General features: G+C 44.6%; 1 protein-coding gene and 1 long non-coding RNA gene across 7 annotated transcripts in view; one reads left to right on the top strand and one right to left on the bottom strand.

Moving 5' to 3' along the window:
- The window catches only part of LOC309372765, a 33,229-nt gene extending 20,859 nt beyond the window's left edge, over positions 1 to 12,370 (bottom strand). The window contains exon 1 of one of the 2 annotated variants that reach the window (XR_014169670.1): positions 12,225 to 12,370. This is a non-coding gene — a long non-coding RNA (uncharacterized lncRNA). The remainder of the gene's footprint in view (positions 1 to 12,224) is intronic. The other variant, XR_014169671.1, reaches the window with a different exon arrangement.
- The window catches only part of PPP2R5E (protein phosphatase 2 regulatory subunit B'epsilon), an 88,829-nt gene that overhangs the window by 627 nt on the left and 69,835 nt on the right, over positions 1 to 18,367 (top strand). For 2 of the 5 annotated variants that reach the window (XM_081912241.1, XM_081912244.1), the window contains exons 2-3: positions 2,488 to 2,590; positions 15,775 to 15,938. In XM_081912241.1, coding sequence (XP_081768367.1) covers positions 2,502 to 2,590; positions 15,775 to 15,938 — 253 coding nt within the window. In that variant the 5' untranslated portion in view covers positions 2,488 to 2,501. Of the gene's footprint in view, positions 1 to 2,487; positions 2,591 to 12,941; positions 13,350 to 15,774; positions 15,939 to 18,367 lie in introns of those variants that run through there. The other 3 variants (XM_081912242.1, XM_081912245.1, XM_081912243.1) reach the window with 3 other exon arrangements.

Here is an 18,367-nt window from a genome sequence, read left to right as displayed (position 1 = left end):
GTGCCTTGAATGATGGTCAGGGGTGCCGCGGGCAACTAACTAGCCTCTGTCCCTCTTTCCTCCCCTCCCTCCTCTTATGCCCTCTCACATCTCTGCCTCCTAAAGGCTTGTGTGGCTGTCTGTTGCAGCAGCCTTGGTCCAGTATACCTGAAGGAGCGTCTCCACCACCACTGCTCAGCCCGGACCCTGAGGTCCAGCGCCAAGGGCCTTCTGGTGGTTCCCTTGCTGCGAGGAGCCAATTTTCAGGGAACCAGGCAGAGGGCCTTCTCGGTAGTGGCACCCGCCCTGTGGAACGCCCTCCCACCAGATGTCAAAGAGATAAACAACTACCTGACATTTTGAAGACATCTGAAGGCAGCCCTGTTTAGGGAAGCTTTTGATGTTTAACAGACCACTGTGTTTTAATACTTTGTTGGAAGCCGCCCAGAGTGGCTGGGGAAACCCAGTCAGATGGGCTGGGTATAAATAAATAAATAAATAAATAAATAAATAATAATAATTACTACAACCTCCCCAGGCAAATGGTGCCTCTGGGGCTGGCAAAGGGGTGCTGGTTGCCAGGAGCTGAGGTGGCCTCAGCTGAGTTAGCAAGCAATTGGGTGAGGGAGCCCAGCCAGCCAGTCCACCAGCCCTTGCTGTTGGGAATGGACAGACTAGTGGGAGGCTGGGCAGGCAGGCAATGTACTGGCCTTTCTTGTGCTTGCTGCATGCAAGGCCTGCCTGGAAGCCAAGTACCCGGTGCTGAAGGAGAGCCTTTCTGCCATGTAGTCCCAGCAGTGCCCACTGCTGCCTCCAAGGTAAGGTGCTGGCCTCACGTCCACCTTTGGCCAGTCTCCATCGGGCCATTAAGGTTGGGGGCATCCTCTTCCCAGAAGCCTGTGGGGTACCCCTATTTCCTTAATTAACTATAGATCTCCCACCTACAGTGCTTCAACCACAGAAGCAAAGCGGCAGAGAAAATCATTGGCTATAATGTTCTATTCTTATAGTTTATAACATATTTGTAATGCTTTAAGAGAGATGCTGCAAATCTCTCAATAGTATTTTTTCTTCAAAAAATGTAAATCAGTACAGAAATGATCTCAATAAATGAAATATTAAACCAAAATGAAATGCATAACTGGCCCAAGCATTAAAAAAATAGGAAAAGGTAAAGGGACCCCTGACCATTAAGTCCAGTCGTGGCCGACTCTGGGGTTGCGGCACTCATCTTGCTTTACTGGCCAAGGGTGCCAGCGTACAGCTTCCGGGTCATGTGGCCAGCATGACTAGCCCCTTCTGGTGAACCAGAGCAGCGCACGGAAACCCCGTTTACCTTCCCGCCAGAGCGGTACCTATTTATCTGCTTGCACTTGAACTGCTAGGTTGGCAGGAGCGGGGACCGAGCAATGGGAGCTCACCCCGTTGCGGGGATTCGAACCGCCGACCTTCTGATCGGCAAGTCCTAGGCTCTGTGGTTTAACCCACAAGGGAAGTCACAATTCCTGCAAAAACCTTAAAGTAGTCTTAGATGAGATGTTGACCACATACCTACTGGTAGAAATAAGCAGTTGGCTCAGACATGAGGAGCACACATGCAGAACAGTTACAACTGTATTCTAAGAACTAGACTTGCAAATGAACACTTAAGTGATGAATATAACTCTTCCATTTTCAAGTTCACTAAAGATTTCACCCTGTGCTAATCGTTTCACCCTGTGCCAATCTTACATAAAAATTGATTAGAAGCTGCACCATATCCCCATGAATATACTTTTGTGGGGAAAGGCTCCCCTTTTGCTTTCCTGATTGTGAATTCAACACCATGGATAAAAGTATTAAGGGCTTTTGTGAGCTTTTCTTCTATATGACACAGAAGACATGTCACAAACGAGGTCACAAATCCCAGAAAACACAAGTAGATACTGGCAAGGCACATATATACATTCAGCTTGAGATATTTTGATTGGTAGGCACTCAAATCCCTCTCATATTTTTTTTTTGGGAAAAGGAATTATCTTGATAAATATCTTACAGATCCCTCTAAATGATCATAACTGAAACATGAGTGCTTGCAATTTGTTGAATTTTGAACAAGGGCATTTCCGAAAGATCTATTAATGGGACAGCTATTCTTCAAATATATTCAGTGGGACTGTCTGTGCTAAAGGGTAGTTGTGGAGCTTCTCAGTCATATCAGCAGAAGACAACAATGAGCTGCCTCATACTCTTGAGTAGACCAACTGAATTCAATGGACATGATTAACTGAGATCCCTCAAATTCAACAGGTCTTCTCAGAGAATGACTTTCTAATTCAAGAGGACTAAGATGCCTCAGGATATAGAAAAGCCATTATACATTATCACAATTATTTTTATATAAACCCAGATGTAAATTAAGCGTACAATTGCAACACTTAAGCTGCTGCTGTTTGCAAATATGGCCATGAGGTGTACATCAGTTACATTACATAGTGAAAGACATTCTGACCTCTCTCAAAAATACAGAGAAGCAAGAATTCATGGGAAATGTCCAAGAAAGAAAAGGAAAGCGGACCAATAAGAAAAGGAAGCTAGGAGCAAGTTTGCTGATTGGAAGAAAAAGTACAATGTAAGTCTAATTTCAACGCTGCTGCAACTCCTCATACTGCTCCAGTTAAGGAAATCCGTTCCACTTAAAAAAATTTAGATCAGGAACTGTGGGTCAAATGCACATGCAGTTGCATGGAAAGTGGATGATGTGCCTGTTTTTCATGCTTTCCTTGGAATGCATGTTCTCTTGCCCAATCCCATACACATACTGGCAAAACTAGTCATGTTTGTATACCTTCTAAAAGCATAAGTTGAGTTTGCTCAGGGTAATTTTGCTTCTGTGATACATAAAAACGCAGCCACCAGCAGTTCAGTTGAGACATAGCAAACCATAGTTTGTGCTAATCATAGTATAGAACTGAAACTATGTTTTGAACTTCCAATATACAAACCATGGTTTTAGAGCTGCATTCCTACTTTAATTTTCCATCCTGTAAGCACCTAGCATTGTAAATTCATGAGGTCATTGGTGCCTCTATGGGTCAGCAACCAAAGCAACTGTTGTATCAATTATTTGCCAGTTCAGACAGCATGCCAAACCAGAGTTTGTAAAATAATTATTTACAAGCTCAATTCAAAATATGATTTTTAACTCTGGTTTACTGGCTTACTATAAACTGATTTGCCAATGCATATATTACATCAAATAGGGCTGCTATATTTCAAACAGCGAAAATTCAGACAGATAAGTTGTTGGTGGCAACCCTACATCAAATCTTGGCTAAGCTTCCTTTGTTGTGATGTTTGAATTCACAGAAACCTTAAATACGAACTAGAAGTGATAATGGTGAATTGAACTACGTCAACACCAGAACCCTTGGTGCACTTTTGGTTCTATTATAAAACTCTTTCATTCCACATATACTTTTAGACATATTGTGAATAATAGCACAGTAAATTCATTGTGGCTGCAATCCAAGAATCACATGAATTCATTCCTAACAGATTCTTCTTGAGCTTTTTCTGGATGGCTTGCTCTTCGGACAAGCAGACCTTTCTAGTTCGGAAGCCTTCCCTTTCTAGTTTAACCCCGTTACTTCTTATGTTGTGGATAAACAAGTATCACCCCCTTTTTTACATGCTTTATTTTTAATAAAGTGCACATGCCACCTCTTTTTAGATGAAAACATTCTCAGTTCCTTTCCAGCCCTTTATCACTTTTTTAAAGTTCCCCTGCATTTTCTAAATTACCACTACCTTCTCGATGCCAGCGGAAGTTATTTTCAGCTAGCTGCCAAAAATAGTGTAGCTGCATGATCCTCAGCGAGGAAAAATGTGTCAGAAAACGGATTGAGGATTGCAATGACACTTGGGACTTTTGAGGACAGAATGATAAGACCACAAGAAACCCCTTGCTGGATTTGAGCCAGGGGTCAACACTGCTCCCAACAGTGGCCAGTCAGGAAGTCCACAAGCAGGACACAAAGGCAAACAATACTCCCCTGTGATTTCCCCTCCCCACTTCCAGCAACTGGATAATTTGTTAAACCCCAATCATGTCTCCCCTTACTCAACACCTTTTTCTAAAGCTCCAGACATTTTAACGTTTCTTCATATCGAAGGCATTTCAGCCCTTTATTTTAGTTGGCTGCTATGTCCCACCCCTTTCCCACTCTCAAGATGATATACCGTATTTTTCGCTCTATAAGACACACTTTTCCCCTCCTAAAAAGTAAGGGGAAATGTGTGTGTGCAGCACTCCCTCTAGCTGTTCTAGCTTCTGGCTTAGCCGCGTGAAGCCTCCAAAAGCACGGGGAGCCTTCATCCCCATGTCCTGTGGAGGCTTCGCGGGGCTATCCCTGGCTTTTGCGGGAGGTGGGGAAAGGGACAGAGCTGTGCGCTCTGAACCTTCCCCCACCTCCCAGAAAAGCCCCCAAGAGCCGCACTCCCTTTAAAGAGCCGCGTGGAGCGTGTGTGCGGCTCTTGGGGGCTGTTCCCTGAGGAGTGAGAAAGTCAGCCCGTCAGTGACGGGCTGCCCTTCTCCCTCCTTGGGGGGAAAAGCCTGCAAGCGCCGCACACAGGTTCCTCGCGGCTCGTGAAACTGAGCGCTGAGCAGAGCCTGGGATGCTTACAGGCTCTGCTCAGCACTCCCTTAATTTTTTCCCTTGCATTCCCCCTCTAAAGAATAGGTGCGCCTTATGGTCAGGTGTGCCTTATGGAGCGAAAAATACGTTAATTACATGGGGTTCTCCCCATTCAAGAACTGGCCAGACAGAGACCTGACTAGCTTCAGCTGCATCGTATGCCTTTATACTATGCCTTGAAACCTACCAAGGAATTTGCTGTTCACCTCCAGCAAACAAGGGTTACTTCCCCCCTGTGCCACCCCATGACTCCCAAGTTTTCTTTTCCAGTCAGCACCTATTCATTTTTTTTTTTTGCATATGAATATTTATTAAGATTTTACAAAGTCATAAATACAAAAATGCATAAAAAAGCAAAAAGCAAAATAAAAATACAAAATACAGAAAATGAAAAAATAAAAAAGAAGTTAGAAACAAATCCATTTTTTATAACTTTACACTCATTAGCTTGTTTCTTTGACCTCCTCACACCTCCCCTTTTTGTATTCCCAGTTTATATAATCCATTCAGCAAATCCTTACCCTCTTTCATTTATCTTAACTCCTTATCTTAACATATTATAACTCTATATTTTCATCCATTATCAATTCATTAATGCATATTCTTATTAACTTTGTTGCTAATACCACTTATTTTCAATCCAACATCATTTTAACATTCATTAATTTTACAGTGTTTTTGCAGATAGTCTTTAAATTTCTTCCAATCTTCTTCCACCAACTCTTCTCCCAGGTCTCGGATTCTGCCAGTCATTTCCCAGTCACCACCTATCATTATCAGACATTATCAGCCTATATATGAAGTTTGTAAATTTCTTGTTTTCTACAGGAGGAATGTGACTGAGCAATTATTGACAAAACAATCCTAAATTATGAGATTATTATAGACCTAATATGTAAGATTCCTCCCCCCCCCCATTTAAATATACTCCAAAGCAGTATTGGGAAAATAATTGCCACTAATAATGCATTTCCATCAGCTGATAATTGTATCCTGGAGATTACTCCTCCCACTTGCTCCAACAGGAAGGAATTATGCAAATTATCTTAGAATTTCTGGCTTTGACAGCTGGGAGGAGTAGCTGCTGTCTTCGAGTTTTCTGACTTGCCTACTCCACACTGACAGGTCCTCTGAGGAATTCTATCTTCATCTTTACTTAACATGTACTATCTTCAACTGAAATCTGCCTCACACAGTGTTGCTGGGCAGGGATTCTTAGCCAGAACAGTACGTCCCAAACATTACAGTTGTCAGGTGTTCATTCTTTCAACAGTTGATCTGTATTTTGTAAAGGCCATCTCTAGTGGCTTTTAGCAGAGTATCACTGAATGTTGAAAGCCAAAAGCCGCGCAACTGTAATTTCTATCAGTAAACACAGAAATCATTATGTATTAAATAGCCAAAAGATATTCAAGCCACTACACACACACACACACACACACACACAGTTTCTTGGAAAGCAGTTGTGATCTACTTTAATTGCAGTGTTTCACAATCTTGGGTGCTTTATAATACCATTCATAGTCATACACACATAAATAAAGGTGGCATATTTAAAATGACTGAAAACAAAAACCACCTTAATTACTGCATAGCTTCCAGTGCTCAGATCTCTTAAGTTGTAATAGCAGCCTGGAAAAAAGTTACAGGGAACGTTTTAGAGAAAATGATTAAGGGTCGTCACCTAAGCCTAGAGAACTAGCCATGTTTGATGCTTTAGTTTAAAGCTTCAAGTTAGATGGTTAAAGACCAACTAATTTATTATTGTATGAGCTTCTGTGGACCAGAGTACACTTTATTAGATACAAAGTCTATAGAGTCTAACAGCAATAGCTGTACAAGTGGTGTGAGCAAAAATGGTCAACACCAACATTCATAAAATCGTATCACCATGCTCCATGTTAAATGCCACCTCCTTAGCACAAATATGCATTAAAAGGGTGGAAAAGCCCACCCCTTTCAACACAGTCCTTAAGTGTGTTTACTCTTAAGTCCCATCCAGCTCAATGGGCCTTATTCACTAGTAAGTGTGCTTAGGACGGCAACCTTTAATAATATTTATTTGAATCACTGTGAGCATGGTAGGCAATTAAAAGTGTTGAGATATAACTGCTTTCCCCCAGGTAACATACTTTATATATATAATGCAATCAAATCAATAATTATATAGAAAAATATTGTGCAACTCAGCATATCACATACCGATCAGCATATAATTATATCTAGTTTCTCAATGAGGTTTTCCACACTATAACCAAATATTTAAAATAAGCTACACGAAAAAGGAAGCTGAATATTTTCAAATCTGTTATACTTACTGTGCTTTTTACAAATTAGTATTTCATTTGCTTCAAGGTCAGACATCTGCATGTCACATGATAGGAGTTGGTAGCACGGTATCCTTCAACATAATCTCTTTGCTATCAGATATACCATTGAGATAAAGCACCCTTTATTATTGGGTGTCCAACTTGAATCTAATGAAGGGGCGGCAATATTTTATTATTCTTATTTGCTAAGCTCATGTAAACAAGAAAAAGGATGGGTGGGATATGGTGTATAATTTTTAGAAAAGGTACATAAAGGTATGAGGAAGAAGAATCCTCCTATAGTTTATCTCTCTGTGTTCTGTTATTTCAGGCACTTTTCTTCTGGTCTGGTTGCAATGCCAGATGTCAGCCAGGCAATGAGAAAAGTGTCTGAAGTGATGGGGCACGGCAAGGTAAGGTGTGTGTATGTTTATTTGTTAGGATGAACATAAGCAGCTGTTCTACATCGGGTTACATTTTTAGTCCATCTAGTCTTGTCTACACCAGGGTTTCCCAACATCCACTAAGCCCTTGATGAGCTTATAAAGCTGTTGCTGATCCCAAACCAAATTCTTAGGAATGTAAATGAAGGCAAGTGAAGAAATATCAATATATAATCAACATTTATTAATCAATCAATCAATCAATCAATCAATCAATCACTGTTACTATGAACCATTATATATACCGTATTTTTCGCTCTATAAGACACACCAGACCACAAGACGCACCTAATTTTTGGAAAAAAACAAGAAAAAATATTCTGAATCTCAGAAGCCAGAACAGCAAGAGGGATCACTGCGAAGCAAAAGCAGCAATCCCTCTTGCTGTTCTAGCTTCTGGGATAGCCGCGCAGCCTGCATTCGCTCCATAAGACGCTCACACATTTCCCCTTACTTTTTAGGAGAGAAAAAGTGAGTCTTATAGAGCAAAAAATACCGTATATAGTGAAAAAGTGCAAATAACAACAATACATACTTTTTAATCTTTTCTAATGAGCTTCAGCAAGTACATGAATATTTGGCTGTAGGTATCACTGTTCCTTAATGTTCAGTCCATTTCTCTGTTTGTTCAGAAGAGCACAAATATATATGAATCCAGCTTTAACTCTGTATGGACCTGAATATGCTTGCAGTGGTTTGGGTATTTGACAGCGGTTCTCACTGCTCTAGCAACCACTGAAAAGTGTTTTTGCCTCAAAATTCATGCTCATTTAGAAGAATTCCTGCTGTAGGTTAGGCTCCACATTTGCATTTCCTGTTTGCAAGTAGAGCAGAGACATCCTAATCCAATCAGAAAACTGCATTCTGTAATTTCAAAGTATTCAAAACAAACCTTAAAATATTAGAATCATATACAGTCATACCTCGGGATGAATATGCTTTGGGTTAAGCATTTTCGGGTTGCGCTCTGCGGCAACCCGGAAGAAACGGAGAACGTTACATCCGGGTTTCATCATGCGCGCATGCGCAGACCATCAAAATGATGTCACACGCATGCGCAGAAGTGCTGAAACGTGACCCGTGCACGTGCAGACACAGGTTATGTTCGCTTCGGGATGCGAACAGGGCTCCGGAATGGAACCTGTTCGCATCCCGAGGTACCACTGTAGTTGGAAGGGCCCTTGAGGGTTATCTATTCCACCCCCTGCAATTCAGGAAAGGTGTGTTGTATAGATCAATAGGTCATTGTCTGAAGTGCTATTCTCAGCTCCCCATTACAGGTGCAGCAAGTTTGTGAAATAGTGGTATTATAGTTTGAGTTTGAATGGTAGTAATGCCTTTCCTTTGCAGGCTTTTTTGTATTTCATTAAATTTGCAACGTAAGTCATCAAAATAAGATATGATCTTTATAGTGCAACAACTCATTACCCAGTGATGCTTCCAGATATTTCAGAAGTTCTACAGCTGAATTGGCTAGTCTTTGTAAACAATCTTCCTTTGAGAGTCACTGTACTTTTGTATGCAGAAGCAGCTGGGTGAAATTTTTACTATTATTTTCACTTAACATTGCAAAAGGCCACCTGAGCCTCAAATGACAGCAAAGGATCCAGGAGCACCCACAAGCTATGTACCCACTCCTCCAGAAGGAGCGTAACCCCATCAAGAGAAGGCAACTGCCCATCCATTTGGTATAGGGAACTACCCACTAACTGGGCCTCAGTGAGCTTCAATTTGTTGACTCTCATCCAGTCTATTACCAAGGCAAAACAACTGTCCTGCATACCCATGTAAAGGAGAAGTAGAGCTGTGTGTCGTCAGCATATTGCTGACAACATACTCCAAAACACTGGATGACCCAACTCAGTGGTTTCATGTCGATGTTAAACAGCATAGAGGATAAATTTGAACCCTGAGGAACCCCACAATGAAGGCTCCACAGGGCTGAAGAACATGCTAAAAGTATCAACCTCTGGAATAGACTATCTGACCACTGAAAAGCAGTGCCACCCACCTACCCCAACTCATACAGCTGCTCCAGAAGGATACTATGGTCTATGGCATCGAAAGCCACTGAGAGGTTGAGAATTAACAGGGACACATTTTCCCCCTCTGCTGACAGAGGTCATCATACAGGGTGACCAAAGCAGTTTCTGTGCCCAAACCAGGCCTATACCCCAATTGAAATGGATCTAGAAAATCAGTTTCCTCCAAGAGTGCCTGAACCTGATCTGCGATGATGCAATCAAGAACCTTACCAAGAAGAGGAGATTGGCAACTGACTGGTAATTACTTAAGATTTTCTGAATCCAGGGCAGGCTTCTTAAGGAGTGGTCTTACCCCTGCCTCCTTCAAGCAGGCAGGGACCACCCTGTCTCGCAGGGAGACATTAACCACCTCCCTAGCCCAGCATGCTGTCCTCTGCCTGATAGTTTTTATCAGCCATGGGGTCAAAGATCCAGAGGGGAAGCGGTCCCCTGACTGATTCAAGTACCCTGTCCACATCCTTGAGCATTACCAGTCATGAGAACTGGTTCTACACCAGAGCTGTGTACAGCCCACCATCTGTATCTCTGTGGTAGTTCCAGAGCAGGCTCCATGATCAAGAACTACAGGGGCTGACAGTGCAATGGTGTGATTCCTAGTCACCTGGAGCTCCAAGAGTGCTCTAGGCTTTGGAGGGGCTCAAAATGATGGAGGATGTCCAAGATGGAAGTGGCAAATTTACTCCTCAGAGATCTGGACTGCAGGCAACTGCAAGCAAGAAACATTAACATGATATTTAGTTCAAAAATAAAGTTCTTTATTTACTTTGGGGGGGGGATCCACAGTTCTTGCCAATTACTGCTGGTGTCCCACTGGAAGCAACTGCTGCAATACTACCTGTGGATTGTCGTATTTCTCAAAATACTCCTCCAAGCACAGGAAGATCGCCTCACCCTTCAAGTCAGCTTTAAATGATTTGGCAAACGGACTGAATGTGCACCTTTTGCTGGTACCGCAATACCTTACATAAGTCAAAAGACTATTACAATTTCCAAACACTGACTTGCCCAGCTGGATAGGAAATTAAACTGTTGAAGTCACTGTTATTTGAACATCATGGGCTACCTCATCAACAAGGTGCTGAGGGGAACTGTTATTCAGTGCAATCCTCTTCAAAATAGGCCCTCCATTCAATTTTATAACCATTTGTATAACTACTTTTCTGGCTAGAAGAATGAGCTCCTTGCCAACATTTTGCAGCTTTCCTTTCTTTGCAATTATAATGGCAATATAGCATGGTCTGAAATACTGCTGTATTGTAAGATCATTTTATTTTAAAAGGATTCGTCATTGGCAAGGGAAGTGCACTCTGTACATGGTTACACTATTTATTGGGAACTATGAAACTTCAAAAGCTCTACCATAAGAGCTACAGCCATTCTCCAGTCTATTTCCTTCAGACACCTTTTGCAACCCCCAACTTCATATAGGGCAAACAAACATGGCTGTCCCCAGGGCTTTTTTTTCAGTCAGAGCTCACCTGAACTCAGCTCTGGAATCAAGTAGGTGCCATTGCCATTCTAAGAGAACAAAGGAGAATTTCTTGGTGAGCTCCAGCACCTCTTTTTCTAGAAAAATTGCATTGACTGTCCCCATCATCAACTCATTGGGCCCCAGATGTGAGCCCTAATTCTTTCTTAAGCAATGAAGTGGCATGGCTGGTCTGGAATTTTGGGTGGGGTTTTTCATATGTTGCAACACTTCTCCATACAAAAACCAGCACCATCACTCCCTCCCTCCATGTGGAAACCTTATACAGAAGCTAGGACAGTATCTTCTCCTTGGCAAGCTAATTTCCTTACACAGAGGAAATACTTTTGGACGGTGGAGTATTTCATCATACGAATCCCCATATGTAGTCAGGACAACACCCCAGTGAGGACAAATTCCAAGGGCATGTATACTGACTGGCCAAAGGAAGAGGCAAGGCCATGCTGCATCCTGCAATCTGTCACAACTGGCGCATCACTGCACCTGGAACACTAACCCACACCTACTAAAGGAGCTTCTTTTAGGCAACGAAACGGCCAAAAGTTATTTGGGCAGGGCAGAAGAACATGTAACCTATCTTCTCTGATGTCCAAGCTGCCTTTCTTCAGCTGCCTCTCCAGCCTGGAAGCAGCACCCAGATAGGCGCCAAGCCCTCACAGGCTCCAGGGGGTTCCTCGCTGCTGGGCTCTTCTGAGACGTCTCCGCCCCAGGCTGCCGCTTCCAGGCAGGTAGGCATAGGATCGCACCTTAAACCAGCGCGCAAACCGCTCCGCGGGGTTTGTTTTGTGGGTTCTCTCTCGGAAACGTCGCACTGGTAGCTTTTCTTCCTCTTTCCCCACAAGCCAGGCAGCTGCTCCGCAAAATAATAACAAAATCCGCCTCGTAGAGAAAAGGGGCGATCCCAGGATCAGCGCACGCGCGCGCGGCATCCGCGAAAAGGCGACACGGGCCACGGCCAGCGAGCTTCCGCTTCTTCCTCCACGCGTCGAGAAATGCGTCACGTGTGAATACTTACCTCAGACTTCCCAGAAAAAAAAATCCCCGCACCCCCCCCCCAAGTCCCTTAATTTCCAGAGCCCAGGCGGAAGCTGACCCCTCGCAAAGGCCCGGAGGTCGGCGCGCAGCACCCCGCTTCCCTCAGGAGACCGCCGCCGCCGGCCGTTGTGGGAGATAGGAGGACCGCGGGACTCCGGGGGGGGGCAGCGAGAACCAACCAACCCACCCACCCTCGCCTCTCCCCGCGAGCCCGCCGGTCTCCCTTCCCTGACAGAAAACGCCCGTACCACTCGCCTCCCGCCGCGGCCTTGTCCTCTTTTCGCTGCTGCCACTCGAGGCGATACGAAGCCGGGGTGGGGGGAGGGGCCGGAGGAGGAGGAGGAACCGACTTGCTTCCGGCCCAATGAGGCTTCGCGTCGGACGTTCTGGCGGCGGCGGACGTCAACGGTGTCGGCACGCGCCCGCCCAGCCTCGGCTCCTCCTCCTCCTCCCTCCCCCCCTCCATCCTCCCGAGGGGCGTGGGCGCGAGGCGGGGCCTCGAGGGTCCCAGCATGTTCGGCTGCGAGCGGGGGCCTGAACGGCTGGCTCGGCTGACTGACTGACTGACGGTGTATGTGTGTGTGTGTGTGTGTGAGAGAGAGAGAGCGAGAGCGAGAGCGCGTGCGCGCGCCGGAGAAAGCGGGAGAGGGCGCGAGCGAGCGTGTGTGTGTTTGAGAGAGAGACGGGAGCGGGCCATGGCCGGAGCTCAGTGACTGACTGACTGACTGACTGACAATAGGGACGAGCGAGAGCTGCCGCAGCCGCAGCGACAGAAGGCGGGGAGAAAGGGAAAGAGGCCGCCCGAGAAAACCTTCCGCAGCAGCAAGAGCAGCGCCCGCCGCCGCCGCCGCTTCTCCTCCCTCCTCCTCCTCCTCCTCCTCGCCGCACCCCGAACGAAGGCAGCTCGGGCCGCGCTCGCCCTCCTTCCCCGAGGCCGCCTCGCCGGGAATGTGAGAGAAGCCGCCGCCGCCGCCGCCGCCTCGGCTACAACCGCAGGAGGAGGAGGAGGAGGAGGCCTCTGGGGCGGCCGCCGCCGTGTCGTTGGGGGGAAAGGAGGGCGGGAGCGGGCCGAGGGCGGCAGCGCATGGGACCGGAGGGAAAGACGAGGAGAAGCCGCCGCCGCTGCCGCCGCTCTCGCCGCTGATTCCCGAAGCCGCCCACGCCGCCCTGCGCTGGGGGAGGCCGCCGAGGCCTACCAGGCTGCCGCTGCTCCTGCGGCAGGAACCGCGCCGCGGCCAGAGAGAGGCGCAGGCACACGCGCGCCGGCCCGGCTCGCCCTCTCCGCCTCCGCCGGGGATCGGGGCCTTCCTCCTCCTCCTGCTGCTCTTTTTTTCTCCTCCTCGTCTCTGGATTCTCTGCCGGGAGGGTTCAAGGTAACTTCCAGAGAGAGAGAGAGAGCAACCGCCCGGCCGCGCGCGTTGGGAGCGTTGGAGGGAAGGCGCGAGGGGATCGCCCCCGATCCGCCGGGACGAGGTGTTTCCCCCCCCCCTCCGGTCACCCGGTGTCACCGAGCGGGTCGCTTCCGTCCCTCTCGGCCCGCCGGTGTTTCCTCCCCGCATTGCCTCTGACAGCCCAAACGCCGCCTCCCCGCCGCCCCCCTCGCTTAAAAATAATAACGGTAATCCCCGGCTTAAGCCTGCGCTGGCCCGAGGGAGTGAGAAGGGAAAGCTCGGGGGAAGCGGGTGGTGGGGAGGGGAAGGGAAGGCCATGCCGGGATATTAATAACGCCCCCGTGCGCGCAAACACAAATAAATAAGATCTATTTCTGCATGATTATGTCCCAGGAAGCAGCCGCCTGCCGCCGGGAGGGAGATCCGAAAGCGGGAAGGGCCCCTCTTGTCCTCTCCCGCGCCCCGCGTTGCCTGCCGACTGTCGCCGGGGCTCGTCGGGTTAGAATTAGACCCTTAACGGAGCGGGAAAGTGGGGGGGGGGGGCCGCGTTGCTAAATTTACAGCCGAGAAGGGCCGCCAAAAGCTTCTTGCTGACACAATGATCCCGCCGTCGAAAGGATCTGCTTGAGGGCTTGTCCATTAATACGGTTAGCCGTTCCATTTTGAGACGCCGCGAAAATATTCCAGGAGAGATGGAGACGTAGTCCTAAAGGGTTGTTGACAATGCGAGGATAAACCCCTGCCTAGCAGGCCCGGAAACCTCAGAGTGCAGCACCAAGTCTTTGCATGCTTATTCAAGAGTGAGAGCCAGGTTTTCCTCTGAGTAAGCATGCTTTGCATTGGGCTGTGAGCGCAGGGTTTTTTTTTTGAGTTTCGGGTTCCCACCTGAGGACCAATAACATCCTTGTTTGTGTGGAGCTTTTCTCAAATATGGCTCACAGGCTAGTTTTATATATCTTCAGCTTGGAAAACTGTGGCATCCTTTAGTAGAGGCCTCACATCTTCATGGTATATTTAATATTTTAATTTTTCATACTTAAATTGATAACTATAATAATAACACAGTATCATTAATCTTTTACGCACAAGCTGTGTTATTCAGGATAACAATGCCGCAACGGCCATGAGAACGATAAGTTGATAAAAGTATGGATTGTTGTAGATAAAGCTGCTCTCACTGCTGAGTGACAAGGACTTGTGATTCCTTGCAGAGGTTGAGAGTACTGTAATTTTTGTACACACAATTCTGACACACACCCCCCCCCCTGTGGATTTTACACAGCACTGGTCATCTTAAAAATCAACATGAAACTCTCATATATGAAAGTTCAACTTTTGGACTGACACAGGGCAATAAACATTTAAATCAATATTCAATGATATTTTATAATTGCAGTAATGCCCTTTGTCCTGCAAAGGTCTTGTGTGTATAGCATAGTCCCATTGACCAGTAATGTGTCCTGTGTTGATTTCGGTGCCCACTATTTAAAGTATGAGATCTTGCTATTATGTTTGCTGCTATTTTAAAATAGTAAATCATAAGTAAAAAACTTTATTATTTTAAAAGAATATAATATGACATGTTTAAATAATGCATAATGGCAATATTTTGTGTTTCCTTACATGTAAGAAGAAGGTGATGTAATTTTTAAAAATTGATCTACTTAGTGAGGTTGTCGGTTCACAGGGGTTCATTAGTTTTAGGGTTTCCTGGCTTAGGGCAAGGAATTGGACTACAACACTCCCAGCACTTCCCCCCAATTTCAGTGACTCAAGAAATGGGAAGCAAAAGAAAAGGGAAATTGCAGGTTAGCACCATAGGTAATGGACATGATACCTCTTTGACTAACTGAACTCAGTGACAGACTCACATTGCCATTACATAACTTTCATTACATGTACATTTAAGTATAAAATATCGTCAGATTAATTTAGGGGTATCTGGAGTATTGTATTTATGCAATAAGGACTTAAAAGGCTCATTATTTATCTCCAGAAACGATCCCTAATAGGAGAGTTCATGCCACCCATTTAAAGATGTTATGAATTTGCTTTCCCTGTGTTGCTTGCATAATTGCTATGATGCATGAAGGAGAACTTAAAAATATCCTCAAAAAGAAAAAAAAAGTGAATTGAAACAAGAATGAGAAAAATAAAGACTGGTGCAGCTGCATATATGTATGTTCATTGCACTGGTCCCTTATTATTGAGGGATTCTCATTCCATGTATCTTGTCATACTAGGACTGGATGGACCAATGGACAAATTGGATTGCCCTCTAAGTTAGCTTCCCAAACTAAACTCTGCAGTTAGAGACAGATTTCTTGCTAGTATGATCTTTAAGGGGCAGTGAAGTGTGTGTGTGATATTTATTGGAAAAATTCTTAAAGATCTTCGTTCCTTTCAGTAGGGATATGTCCTCAGCACCAACCACTCCTCCATCAGTGGATAAAGTAGACGGATTTTCTCGGAAGTCCGTCAGAAAAGCCAGGCAGAAGAGGTCGCAAAGCTCCTCCCAGTTTCGGTCTCAGGGCAAGCCTATAGAGTTAACTCCACTGCCTCTGCTAAAAGGTAAGGCTCTACCAGTCTTTATCATTTGGAAAACAATGTTTTAATTCTAAATTAGTTGTGGAAGAGTCAGATAATAGTTGCTGTTTGCAGAAAGAAAACAAAATTAAAAGATTCCTTCCAGTAGCACCTTAGAAACCAACTAAGTTTGTTATTGGTATGAGCTTTCATGTGCATGCACTAGTATTTTGTTTTGACCCTGGCAGACCAACACTGCTACCTACCTGTATGCAGAAAGAAAGTTCACATTGGATTACAGTGAGCTATTTAACTGCTCTATAGGTGTGTAATATATGTGTAAATTCTATTGATGCTTATGTTGAATAACTGATTGCCAGTTCTGTTTATCATAATGTAGTTGCAATATTAGCAGACAGTGCATGTGCTGGGAGTTTAGTGGTTGATCACACAGCCTGATTATTTTCTGCAGCATTTAAGCTTTGACAATTTCTGCAGTTTCATTAGGAATCTGGACCATTGAAAAATCTGGGAAGCTTTTGTATATATTCTCTACCTTTCTCATTTTTATTGTTGGATCTTTTCAGCCTACCAAAAGTGTGCAAACATGGAAAATAGACGCTGTGTTTACTAACAGATAATTCTAGTAACTTGTACTGCAGTATGAAATGTTTAATTTTGGAGCTGCCAACTTTGTTTTGTTCTGCAGCTGCTTATATTTTCTGTTCCTTACACTTGGTCAACTTGCAATTAGCAAGGTATGGAATACTCAGTAATTTAACAAAGATGATCTCCTCATATATTGTTTGAAGTCACATAAGAATCTGCTTACATGGGTTTCTGCTGCCTTGAGTGTAATGATGGAAGAAAGGCTAGCTATAAATGTAATAAAATAAAATAAAAACCCTGTTTTATTTGAATAGCAAGTGGAATTTGTCAAGCATGTGCCACAGCAGGCTTTATGAAGGACAGATGAACATATTCCATGTGACTGACGTGAGGCCTTGTCCAGGCAAACTTTGTTGTGAACCTTCAGGCCAGGCTGCATTAAGAGGGACTGGGTGACAGAAGCTTGGCCATGCTATACATAGCTACATTTAAACAAACCTCACATAGGGTAGAGGAGGTTGCAGAACATGTAATCTTGGCTAATGCCATTTAGCTTGCCCGAGGCCTAATAAAACCAAGCGGGCTTCCCTCTTCTTCCTCTGAAAGGAGATTAACAGTGAGAGAAGTTGGGAAGCACTTGACAAGTTAAATACACCTTGTATGTTTTTTAGTATGGTTGACACAGTGAACTTGAGTACTCATCTCCATTGTGGTCATTCACTTATTCACCTTGTGAAGAACTACTGTGTTAGACACAAGACACTTGATTTCTTAAAAATGTCAGGTACCAGTAACTCGAAAGTTAAGGCAACAGTTCATATGGGCAAGGGAGGATATGGCTTGGCTAAATAGGCCAGGTATCCAATGGGAAATAGTTGTGGGAGGCCAAGAACAGGAACGTAGAATGTTGATCATGTTCATTCTCAGAAATGAGTTGCCCAGACTAAGTTTGTGCAGGGTAGGCTTTAGAGCTATATAATGCAAATTAATAATTAAAAAAATGGAGAGTAGGAATTGGAGTGGGATTGGCTCTCCTGTATCACTTGACTCTCAAACTCAGCAGTGCCTGTCAGCCTGATCTGAAATAACGAGTTTTCTTGAGTGACAAGCAGCTATAGTGGCACAAGGGCCGGATGAATTGGTTTCTGTTCCTGCAGGGCTCCTGAATTAAAGCCCCTCAGCACCTGACACAAGAAGTGCTTAGCTACGACTCCAGATTCCATCCAGACTGATGCTTCTTTCTAAAAATTCTCATCAAGAATCTAACACAAAAACTTGAGTTTTCATTTCCAAAATTTCCTAATGATCTGAGTCCATCATCAGCCAGCACTGTTCAACCAAAACAAAAATGTTCTTCAGTGTGTTGAATTACCTGACTTTCCAAATATTTTTGTCGGCCTGTGTGGCATTTTGGTAAACAAATCAGTGTTGCGTTTCAATATTAATAGAATCTTTTCAAAGCTCATGGGTCTGCAACTTCAGTTGCATTTTGCATGGTATGGGACAACATTGATAGTGTATGATCACAGAGAGGTTGACTTGGCCGTTAGGTGGTTATAAAAACTTTGGCAATTCACAGATCAAATGGTGGTTAAATGTGTTAAAGTTTTAGGCTAGTTGAACTGCAGTTCAAAGGGAGAGATGGTAGTTCTAATTACAAAAACCCAGATTGTTTAGTTATTATGAATAGGGGAAACAATATTCTAAATCAGCTATTATTTACAGCTTGCTGAAGTTGACAGAAATTGAACTGGGTCCTTCTGCTTGCAGTGGATGATAAGACTGACAGATCTATGATCTCTCATCGTGCAGATATAAATTTATGTCGGTGATGTATAAGAGATCAAATAATTACTTTCAGATTT

This window comes from Podarcis melisellensis (assembly GCF_964234715.1).
Source record: "Podarcis melisellensis genome assembly, chromosome: 1".
Lineage (NCBI taxonomy): Eukaryota > Metazoa > Chordata > Lepidosauria > Squamata > Lacertidae > Podarcis > Podarcis melisellensis.
Note: the sequence above shows the minus strand (reverse complement) of the source record. Positions and strands in the feature narration are given on the sequence as shown.